We start from the raw sequence: 12,648 nt of genomic DNA on the forward strand, positions 1-12,648 counted from the left end.
TCTCAGTGGACAAGGATCATTCAGTTAAATGATGAGGAATACAACTTGTATAGCTTCCTAAAGTTAGAAAATGATAATGAACTAATGATCTGTCCTAGTTACACTTTGCCTTCAGGCTGATTACAGAGAATGAAATTTAAATAAAATAATAATAAATAAAATAGAAGCTTGGCAAGTTCTTATTAGCTATGGGAAGGAATTAAAAATGCATTTTATATAAAAATGTACAGTATACAAATTCACAAAAGACATTCACACAAAACTATTAGCACACCTACCAGAAATTTTGCCTGTGGTTTCTATTTGTAGATGGGCCCTAAACCCTCATTTTGGTTACCGGATTGTTTACTTCTGCATAAGCCTTAGGATATACTCCCTCACAAACCATGACAAAAAGCACAACTCAACACCTGTGTACACTGAAACTAATGTTATTGCAAATCAGTGCATAAAGGATTGTAAAGCTGTATACACTATTTACTAGGTGGAAACCACAGACCTTTAAAGACATTTTAAGATCTCTACAGGTTTGACCACCATCATGCATAGGGGAGAGCGGGGTATTGTGAGCCATTTTTTACATTTGTTTCCCTATAGGCAAGGTAAAATGATGTATCAGTAAAATGTAAACATTTCCTATTAATTTGGGATGTTTCCTAGCTATGGAAGTTATCAGAATATCGTCAAGACAAAGGACAATGAAAATATGATTGTTTTAAAAAAAGTGGTCCTGTGTCTCACTTTACCCCAGATCAGGGGTAAAGTTAGACAGACCAGAAAAATCAATGGGGTAAATTGAACCATTTGGGGGTAAGCTGATACACTTACGTTTTCCACTTTAATACTACCATAACACATGTTGTAACAATTTGAATCCTGACTGACAACCTAACCTTCAAAAACAAAAAAATGTCAGACTACGATCAGTGTTATGGAGATTGGTTAATTATAGTTAGCACTTGAAAGTAACCCAAAGTATTAAAATGTAAATCAAATACAACATAATATACTTCAAAATGTTTTAATTAACATTCACAGTGTGAGAATCATAGCACAGGACCTTTAGCTAGTATCTGGGTGTCAAGAGCAAAGTACAAGCAGAACCAGCTAATGCACAGTCTGGGTCTCAGGACATGGACCCATAATCGGAACTTGTCTTCATTCATCCATCCTGTTCTGGTGGAGGCACCTTTGGCTCCTGGAGGTGCTCCTATCAGGAAGTCATCCTTAAACCTAACTCTGGGGAAGACAAACATAGGAGGTATGGCATTCCCAGCAGCATTCACTGCACACACCACAGTCACTAGTTCTCCCCTCTCAGATGATGTGATAGAACCAACTTGCTTTTTTCCTTTCTCTGTCACAACCTGAATCAAGATAGAAAGTCTAGAATCAGTGACAAATGTACAATCAGTAGGTTACTATTGGTCTAAAAGTACATTGTATTTAATTTCATTCCATTCATTTTTCCAGCTCACAGGTTCACTGGTTATTATCACAATCCACTCAATATCAGTATGGTGCTCTCTTGTATATCATGTGTTGCTTACCTGTCGTGGCTTTTGAACTGTAAAGACGCCGGTTTAATCTACATTGTAAATCATGTGTGGAGGGAATGTGTGCCTGTGAAAGAGGAGAGGCAAAAAAAAAAACCTTATCAGAATTCAAAACAAATCTTACAGGTAAAGCTAACTTAAAACATTTGCAACTAAAAAAGTGTCACCTGTCCATCACTACAGCCAGATTGTCGAAGAACTCCCCTACTGTAGTTTTATTGAAGGCTGTAGCCCTTCCCAGGGATGTTGCCTCTGGAGTTTGGACAGACAGATGGCAACATGCAAGAAACCTCCGAAACCACTCTATTCCTAGAGAGTAGATAATTTATTATAATAAGATTATTATTTAGCATTATTATTTAGCTTGTGATCACTTGCACACCCTAGCATACCTGCACATTGTTTCTCTGTCCAATTGGCTGGAACAGGGATATTGTTTCTCTTTGCGTATTCAAATGCCAGTTCACGGCACTTAACTGGAGGAAGGCCGTGGAACTGGTCAGCTAGTTGTTTCGAGTGTTTAGCAAGCTCCTCCTCCATCTCATCTGTGAATATTCTCTTTGCCTCAGCTACTGCACTCCGGGCTACTGATTTTACTTACCCTTTCTCTTTTTTCTTTATGAATCTTTGTAGGGTTGTCTTGTCAATATTTCTGTCCCTTCCAGCTTTTCTTAAAGACTTCTTTCCTTGCCTGACCTCAGCAGCTGCATTCTCCAATTCTGCGAGGGGTGTTTGTCCCCAGGTTGTTTTCCTGGTGTACTTTCTTGGCATGATGGCTTTTCTACAATGGTTATGACATAAAAATTAAACAGATGTAATGTAATATTACACTAAATATGTTTAAGACTAAACTTAAATTGTACTTCATGATGGGGTAACGTAAGACAGTGTATCACATTACCCCACGGCATTTGTCTCATTTAACCCCACAGCCATCATTTTATAAAAAACAACATCTCTAGCAAGTCAGGCTAATCTTGAACTAGCATCAATCACATGGTTGTATATGTTGGAAGTTCATCAACATGCATGATATAAATTTTTCTACCTGAATTAATTTGCTTTGACACAATAGTTAATTACGTTTATAGCTAGAAAATTTACTTTCACGTGCAAAAAACACATTTTTATGAAAAAAACATACTTACCACAGCAACAGCATCAACTTCACCTTCCTGGCAAGGGGAGAATGGGAGGGGCTTGTAAATATAATGGTCACATGACCATAATTTTGTTCCATTGCCTAGATATAAGGGGTGTCTCACAATACCCAATGTCTCACAATACCCCGCTCTCCCCTACTGTTTCATATTTAGTAACTAATTATCACCATTAATTGGGATTATTTTGGTTGAGTTAAAAAAAATATGTTATCAGTGTCATTTGGGTGCAGCGTATGTCAAATTTGTTTAAATTCAATATTTTATAATATATCCCTCTACATGTTGAGATATTTAAATCAGTCTACTGTACTACATGTTTTGACTGTGGAAAACCTGCGTATGTAAATCAAAACTAAAATGTCATCACGTTTTTGGCATTTCAGGTTTAATGTTCCTCTTTTTGGGTATACTTTCCAGCTCGCCACATGGGACCCGGTTCATGGACTGAATGGCACTTTGACTGACAGGAAATTGGAAAACAACATGAGGGGAGTCGTGCTAAGAGTTGTCACTGTTCTGGTGAGTCAATAACTAATGCGTCCATGTCTTATTTTATTTTGGGACTCCCCTACACTCACAAATCTACACATACTCACATACAGAAGATCAGTTTAACCTGTTAAAAAGGCGTGAAAATAGCCTGTTTTTACCCTATTTTCATGCCAAACATTCCGCTTTTATTTTGCTGCCTGTCTTAAGTTGTAGCTCTCTCTCCATCCAACAAGATGGAGAGAGAGCTGGATCTCTGTCTCTGCAGAGATCCAGCAGGAGATATCTTAAGTCCTTATATATGAAAAGGAAAATGGGACAAGGACATAGAGGACATAGAGGATGTAGTGAGAAAACAGAGTACCAATACTAATAATTGTTGTTATACTCCATTTGGCAAATTGACTGAGACCACTGATGACAGTGGGCATCCTGTTTATTAACTATTATGTTTCACCTGCAGTTTTTCTGTTGTGAATTTTTCATATCCTGTCATTGAATTCGGAAACAGTGGGAAAAATAGATGCTAGACATCTTTGTTACTCCTTTTCTCCCTTTTGGTTTATTTTGAAGTCTTTGATTTTCATAATCTTTAAAGGGAGAAAAGATATGGACTGTGTTTTTGAGTATCGCATCTAAAGTGGGGTGATAGAATAAATTGACAACAAAAAAGTAGTCTGTGCATTTAAATTCTGTGTTGCACTTCTGGTCCAGCCTTTCTGTTTGATGCTCAGGTTGAGGGTGTGTGTGTGTTTGTGTAATAGTAACCCTGTTTTTTTTTTGGTTAAGGGTTAGATTTAGGACTATGGTGTGAATTGAGTTTAGGTTTTAGAGTTTAGAGTCAGGGTTTGGATATGGAAATTAATTAAAAATGAATGGAAGTCAATGCAAAGTCTCTGTGTAGATAGAAAGACATATTGTGTGTGTGTGAGACAGAAACCATGTGAAATGTCCTGGGTACTGCTTGGATGTACTGAGCTCTTTTCATCTGTGAATGGTTGGAGGCTGTGCGTTCTGATCTTCTGCGTGTGTGTGTCAGTGTGTGAGTGTGTCTGTAATAGTTTTCCTGTAGGGTTTATGAAACCTATTTCTTTCAGTTTTGCCCCTGAATTTGTTTTTTTCTCTGACAATACTGTGGGGCACAAGCATTTCTTAGTTGGACCATCAATATTTGTTTATTGTGCTGAAACACAGATGAAAACTGTTGGGAGCTTGTATTTATAAATACACACAAGCACCCACAAAGACAGACTCTTACAACAACAGATTCAGTCTTTCCATCATCACACAGTGTTAAATAGTTATTGAACAGTTAATCGCTAAGTAGATCATAGACCTATTAGAGCCGTTGACTTTAAATCAGTGCTATTGATTATCTGACCCTATATTAATAAATTAGTATTTAACAGGAAAGGCTGTGTCGCAGTAATAATTTGCGGGGTCTTTCTCAACCTTCAGTTAAATGACCCCATTTACAAATGTGACTGAAACATATCACAACTGCAAACTGAAAGGAACCTGGCTTATAACTGTGTTTCAAAAAGGAACATGAGTTAATTTATCAGACCACATCTTGTTGGAAATCATTATTGGCGTTTAAATAATGACTTTTTTTTCTATAATTGTTTTTTTTTTAATTTTATTTAGCTTGAGCCCTTAAATAAATAGTGGTTTTCTCATTTTGCTGCTGTAATATTTTATGGTTTCTACTCTTCAGCTATGGTGAAGTAAGTCTTGTGGAATGTTTTCTCTGAACTAACCTGAGATTTTACTTAGGAGACAATGTTGAATACATCAACCAAAGATCTCATGAAATCTCATGGTCTTAGCTCTAATCAAAGTTAAGCCTGTCTCTCAGAATGCTATTCAGTCACTCTTAGCCTTATTTTTCAAGTATTAAAGGAAGTAGTTCTCTTAAGTTATCAGTTAATGAAGACGATGTCAGGCTGGCCAACAACTTTCTGCTTAAGCACTAAAAAAACCTCTGTCACACTGAATGATTTGTGTGGAAAAATTTTGGGTACTTGATCAGAAAAAAAAGACAATGGAGTGATGAAAACAGTTTGTAGCACTGTTAAAATACTGCAAATATGTCAGGTACTAAACCAAATTGCTGTTTCACTGTTTTTTAATGAGCATTTCTGCATTTGATCATGCATGGTACAAAATATTAGATGCATTCACTGCTCCATCCGAATTAGAATTTTTAAACTTTAAAAACCAACAGTTTCTGTTGTGTTTTCAAACTAAGTGTTTGAAAACACAACACTTAGTTGTGTTTATGAAAACACAACTAAGTGTGCATTTCTGATGTTTTTTCAGGAGAACCTTTTGAATTTGACAAACTAAAATAACATAATGATTGGACAGATTAAGTCTGAAATCAAATACTATACAGATTATTTAAAACACTATTTACTTGTTATGAAAAAAAGGGATTTTCTGTGCCCCAAAATATGGTTAACATTTTCTTTTTGTGAAATCAAGTTGTGTATAGTTTTGATTTATAGCTGGAATGTATGATCACAACCCCAGTTTTCTTGCTGTTGTTTTTTGCCTACAACCTAAAACACTATGTTCAATAACATAATGTTCAATAATTAATAAAACGGTTGCATTCATGTAGTTTAGAAAATTAGCTGGTTTGAGATTTCAGCACAAAAGACAGAACACAATCTCATTTTTTTTGAATGCATATGTGCTGCTGTTAAAAAAAAGTCTCATTAGTTATTTCGTTTATACGCATTAAATGGTCCTTTTCAGACATTTTAGACTTATATCTGAAATAGTTTACCATTCTAGAACTAGTAAGGGAGAAGCATATTTTGCTAATTTTTACTTATTTATTCATTTTTTCTTTTCAAAAAGTCAATTCTGAAACTTTTGTACTTTTGGAACAAAGACCACTACAGCACAGTACAAACCCTATAATTATGTGTCTTGGTTTTATGTACACCTATGAAAAGACAAACCATTGTACCAGATATTGTTTCATTCAATGGATGTTTTCAATCAGACACTGACTCCCTGAAATATTTACAAGGCATCTTATGCAAAAGTGCATAAGATATGAAAGGAGAGTGTTTATGTCCACTTTCTAAAAGCTTTTCATCTCTTGCTGAGATGCTAAAGACTAAAGACCAAGTCCCACATATAGAGCGATATAGAACCTTGAAGAGTTTGCATCAGAGTCACAACACAGGCCTTTGTTTTTGGAATCACATTTTTCATCTCTTGGAAAGAATGACAGAAGGAAATTTCATTTTCTCTAACGATATAAAATACAATCTTATGCAGAGACTGCCAGGGAGATTTTTTTTTTTTCAAAATATTCTTTAAAATCAGTTTGACAGACAAAGCCACAGTGTTTTTAAATTGTTCACCGTTTTGTGAAATCACCATGACTCTGTCAGTCCCCACATCCCCCTCCGTGGGCTTTTGAAATGTCATTACTTTGTTTTTATGGGAAATTGGAGTTCTTTCCTCCTATCCTCTAGAAGCACAGAGACAGCAATGAGACATGTGGTACATCCATTCAAGAGGAGACAGAATGAACCTGTGCCAAAGAAATTAGTGCAGAGGAAAGTGATGAGTGTGGATGGAAATTTGAGATGGGCACCATATCAGGAAGAGAAAAGCAAATATGGTAGACAGAAATTACAGAATACTGTTTAATGAAGTAGCAAATGGTAACATAAAGTGCAAATTAGTGTTACAAATCAGTGTCACCAGCATTGTTGTGAAAAACATTAAAAGGTGGATATTATGTAAAATTGACTTTAGCTTTAAATCATGTTATAATGTTATTCCCACATCAAAAACACATGCAGTGTTGCTTTGATTCTTTCATTTGTGATGAATCTTCTGTGATAGGCATGCAGGGGTGCTTTAGCGGTTGCTCTGACAAAGCGCTGTCTATTTACCCAAAGCTCTTCTTTGGAGCTGTAGTCCCCAACTAAGCTTCTACACAACAGATCATTCCTCCCCCACTCATCTTCACCAGACTAGCGCAGGAACAATTAGCAATCACCTGGTGGAACTGGGCGTCTGCTGAACTCGTCATACAAACTACTTCTCAGTAAAACTCGCCTAAGAACAGCTTTAATCAGCATGAGAATCATTGTTATGATGGAAACAGAGGCCAATTTCAAGGAATCAAATTACTAAATCAAATTTCTAAATTTATTGTACCTGCGATTCTTCTTATTTGGCTATGCAATGTTGTTTGCAAACCTCATCTACGTTGTTTGTAGATCAGGTGTGATGTGAAGTTTTCACCTTTTTTTTTTTACAATCAAACATTTGGTAGATCAGGCCCTGTTGAATGTAAACATCAAGAAATGAGTGCAGCGTGGTCATAATGGGATGGGCACAGTCAACAATAATAGTCTGGCATGGTGTAGTGTGTAAACTATGTTAAGGTGGAACTCTGTGCCAAGAATATATTCTTCACACCACCACAGTTTAGACACAGATGTACCATCTGTGCCTAAACCATTGGCGCAGATGGAACAATGCCTCATGGTTGTTTTTACGTAATTCTCCACTGTCATTTTAATGCCTCTTACATACACACAATGCAGCTGGAACTGATTGCAAGAAATTGGGTAATTCATTATTTGCTAAAAAGCAATCAAATAGGTGTGATCAATAAAGCAAAACTCTTCATAGCCCTGGTATTTTTTGTGGGGTTTGTTTTACCTTTACAATCACAAACTTCAATCTATTTTATTAGAATAGTATGTTATAAAGCAACACAGAGAAGGTCATCATTGTGATGGAAAGAGATGATTTTGAACTTTAGTCCTCAAATGAAAAAAAAATAAAACTCAGTCCTGACTTGTTTTTTCACCCAAATTGACCATAATTTCCCTAAAAAAAATCATTGCAATTGACTTATACAGTCACTTATGCAGTTACACGTATTGCAGTGTAACAATACGCGTTAAATATTAAAGTAGTATAAATATTGCATGTAGAGTTTATGTGAAACTGCATGGCTGTTTTTTTAAAAAAAAAGTAGTTGTGCCTGATAGTTGCAGAGACATTAATTGTTTTCTCAATCCTAGACGTGAAAAGCTTACAAAAAATACAGAAGGCGCTGCAGGTGCATTCATCCTTTCAGATGTTGGAAAAGTCCATTTTGTTGTCAATAAGCCACAGAGAGGGGGGAAAAGCTGTCAACTATTGTTATAGCACACCTGAATATAAGTCTGTCTTGGCAACCTTCAATGTTACTAAGAAAAACCAGTGAAAGAACAGTTTCAAACAGTGTACTCCTCCTAGAACCTTTGTCTTCAATATGCAGTTTGGTTTTATTTTGTTTAGGGTTGCCTCTAACTTACTAAGATGTGGATGAAAACAGACTGAAGGGTATGCGCTTGGATGCAACTTCAAGGTTTTATACAATAATGCCTTCCTTTTAAACCAGTATGACTACTATGAATTTTGGGATATATTTACTAAATGATTAACAGGATTGTTTTAATTGATTTTTACTACTTTTCTCAATTTACCTTTGGATACACTGAAATGACTAGACCATGACTAAATCAATGCTATAAAAGAAGAGAGACATTTAGTTTCATGGTTGATAGGATTCGCAGGAGCCACAACTTAAGAGTTAAAGGGCAAAGATGAATCAGTTTACATATCATATGCAATTTAGCCCAAAATTATTCATATCTCAAGCAAATTTAAATTTAAAATTACTTTTCATTCAACCAACAAGTTAGTTTCTGATAGCAAATGGACAATTAAATGTTGTACAAGGATTATCAAATGATAATAACACAATCTGTTCTACTGAGATTTTATAACGACATAAAAAGGGCTTTAACTTTAACATGTTAATTTTGAATTATGAATTGCACAGATTTTGATGTGAACATTTTTTAAAACGCAGTTAATCTCATTTGTGTTTTTTTTCTTTTTACATCCAGTAGTCTAGAGCTGGAATCTTTGTGTTGTGTTTTTGCAACACCTTTAAATCTGATGCACAACAAACATACACAAACAGTAGTGCATGAAATGACAAAGCTGCTTTTTTTTCGACCCACTTGGGATTATTATATAAATCTGATGAGACGCTGGGAGAAAGACCATTGTGGTGTGCAAGTTATGCAAACAGGAGTTATCTTATTACCAAAGCTTTTCAAGCCTAAAATGCCTTCTCAGTGCAAAATGCCTTTTAAAACAAGTATTTTTTCAAAGAAGATACAAGTATGATCAGAGCTTCCTGAAACACTTGAAAGCTTAATGGGTGTGATGGCACTTTGCACCAAGCTGATGGCAGATTAAAACTGATAAATGTTGTTGAACTCATTCATCTACTTATTCAATAATTTAATAGCAAAAAGGCTTTTTGAATTGAAAATGTTGACTATTTTGTCAATATATGGTCTTGATGAAAATACAATTAACCCTGCAATTAACTTGCTAAAAGATTTTAATCAGGTTTCACCAGAAAAAAAAATCTATTAAACATGATTCATATATTTCTTAATGATCAGTGCAAGAACCAAACCGTTATTATCATTTTTGACCAGTTTTTTCTTAAGTTTCCTCTGCTATTTCGGTGATTAATCTTTGGCTGGGAGCACCAAGTCCCTGAGCTTGGAATGCCTCCTTTCTATCATCCTAATCTTGAACTCCTTCCACCGATTCTCTACTGAATTGAAAACCCAATAATTATAGTAAAGATTATTTCTGATAAGTGGCTTTACAATGACAATGTTTAGTTTGTTGGAAATTATGCCATTACAACTCTGATCTTTTTAGTGATTTTTCTTCCAAACTTTTGGATTGATTATTAGAGGAGTGTTCAGTTTTAATCACTGTACATAGCTATCCAACTTTGATTAAAAAAAACCCAAAACTATTTAGTTTGCAAAAATTTATAATTATGAATTACGAAACAATCACAAATAAACCCTTTTAGTTTGATGACCTGTGAAGATTTCCTGTGGGTATTCATTTTAATTTAGTTAATTGCCTAAGATATTATTTAGAATTATTAAGTATTTTAATGGTGCCAACATTTTGTACTTTGAAACTAAAGGAAGCGTTCTATGGCACCTTTGTGGTTACTTGGAGGCTATACTTGTGAGTGTTGAGGGGTGTTCTTACTTTGATAGATAGATACTTTTGGCGAGAAAGAGCTTTGGCATGCATGTCCACTCACTGCCTAATAGCTTATTGAACTGCCACAGCTAGCGAGGATTAGAAACCACAGAGCGAATATCTGGGATATCTTGTGCCTATGTGTAAATGTGTGTGTGTGAAAATGTGTGCAGTAGATACTCAGTCAATAACACACAGGCTCTCATAAATCTCAGGATACACTGTACAGGCATTCAACATTTCACTCATCAATAGAGATTTATTAAAGAAATATAAGTGTGGTGGAAAAACTCAATCTACTGAACAGAATATAAATATAATATGTAAAGAAATAAATCATGGCCTAAGTTTACTCACATATTGCTTCTTGTCTGTCTAAGATAACCACTAAAATATTCATTTATATTTTATTTTCTCAATTGTAATTTCATGGTCTTACTAATGTCCACATCTTTCTTTTGGAGACTTACATATTTTTATGTACAATTTTGCTCAAAGGGCTTTCAGAGTGAATAGATTTGAGTAATGTGTGATTTACCACTGAAATTATTAGTGTGTTTATTAGGCTCTTTATTTACTTTTTTAGTAATTGATTGATTGTTGTATTCCAGGAGGAGCCATTTGTGATGGTGTCAGAGAATGTGCTTGGGAAACCAAAGAAGTACCAAGGCTTTTCAATTGATGTCTTGGATGCGCTGTCCAACTACCTGGGCTTTAAGTACGAGATCTATGTGGCTCCAGACCACAAATACGGAAGCTTGCAGTCCGACGGCCAGTGGAATGGACTCATGGGGGAACTGGTTTTTAAGGTGACGTGAAAATGATAATTACAAAAAATAATAATAATTTTAATTGTTAAACCAGTCATGCTTCTTCACACTTCTTCAAAAGTGTGAAGAAGCAAAAACAGTGCTTCTGTAGTTTCCAGATATACAGCAAACATACTGATATCCCTTCAATAATGGCACATTTTATTTTAGTGAGAATTTATGTGTTTAAGTCGGACGGATAGATGGATGAATGGAGAACTGTACAGACGTGAAGCTTGGGAAGAGCATTAAGTAAAACCAGCTGAAAAAATATACAACAAAACATTGAAAAAGAAAACACATCAATAGAACATAATTCAGGAGAGCTAAGAAAAGAACATGACAAAAAGAAAAGAGTAAAATCAAACCCACTATCCGTAGATTACTCTAATATCCATGAATCATGATAGAAATCAGTCTTAATAATACAAAATCTTCTAAATTAATGACATCACTACATCCAAAATGATCTGAGATACATAAAAAGTTAAGTTCAGTTCTATACTTCTGGTAAATAGTTTTAATTGTTGAAACTAAAAGCTATTACCCTGGATTAAACAAACCATACTTAGAGCATTTGCACATTGACAAAAATAAGCAAAAACATATTTTATTGACAGCAAAATAAAAAAAATGCATGAAGGGTCTGATGATTTTCCCATTATGTTCTCATCCACTCTTACAGACTTTTATTAAGTTGCTGTGCAGAACTGACATTGTCAATGGATATATTCCCTTTTATGTGTTTCAGGTTTAAACAGTTGTCGAAATTAAGTTCCTGTTCTCTTAACCTTGAATGCTTGTTGTTGCTAAAAATTTGTCATGCCCTTCTCCGCTACACCTCAGAAAATTATAGAGAAAGCCTTTGAGCACAATGCATATTTATGTGCATGCATGCAAGTGCAAGATGTAAATAAACTCAACAGGCACGTAGTTTGGTTTTCCCCATCAGTCAGCAGCACTGTTTATCTCTTCAAAACCTAATTATATTGGATAATTATTACCCACAGTTCTTTCTGTAAGTTTGTATGTGCACTGACCACATGCACCTGCATGGGATTTCATGCCTACTCAAACAAACACAGTTTTTATGGATGCTGTTGTTCTGTTTCTACCAACAGGCGTCCTGCAGGGTTTCTTCTGATGTTCTGTTTATGCAGTAGAAAGGACACATTTTGCAAACTTAAGCGTTTTGTCTTCTTTCTCAACTACTGAAGTATGAAATTAGCATGAGGTAGATAAATGTTTTTGTTTCTATTAAGTTTTTGCGTGTGAAAGGCAAAGGCTCCGGGGACAGGATGTTAGACTGCAGTGGCTCTTAAGAAAAAATCTTTCACAATATAGTTTTACAAAATTTGTCTGTGATCTAAAGATGAGTTGCTTTAAGCAACTAAATGATATTGTTGTTTTAGGTAATAATTTTCTCTGTCATGATCAGATTTTATTTGTGGGTTTTCAAAACAAGCAGAACCTCCCAGCTGAATTTGATTTCCTTAAGCAGATATCTTC

The 12,648-nt window shown here is 35.2% G+C and overlaps 1 protein-coding gene across 5 annotated transcripts in view; it reads left to right on the forward strand.

Moving 5' to 3' along the window:
• grid2 (glutamate receptor, ionotropic, delta 2) overlaps positions 1-12,648 on the forward strand; it is a 517,587-nt gene that overhangs the window by 396,530 nt on the left and 108,409 nt on the right. For all 5 annotated transcript variants that reach the window (XR_003597537.1, XM_028033208.1, XM_028033207.1 and 2 more), the window contains exons 9-10: positions 3,137-3,238; positions 10,942-11,139. Coding sequence is in view for 4 of the 5 variants with exons in the window: in XM_028033208.1 (XP_027889009.1) it covers positions 3,137-3,238; positions 10,942-11,139 (300 nt within the window). In the remaining variant the exon portion in view is untranslated. The remainder of the gene's footprint in view (positions 1-3,136; positions 3,239-10,941; positions 11,140-12,648) is intronic.

Source organism: Xiphophorus couchianus, chromosome 12 (assembly GCF_001444195.1).
Source record: "Xiphophorus couchianus chromosome 12, X_couchianus-1.0, whole genome shotgun sequence".
In the NCBI taxonomy this organism is placed as follows: Eukaryota; Metazoa; Chordata; class Actinopteri; order Cyprinodontiformes; family Poeciliidae; genus Xiphophorus; species Xiphophorus couchianus.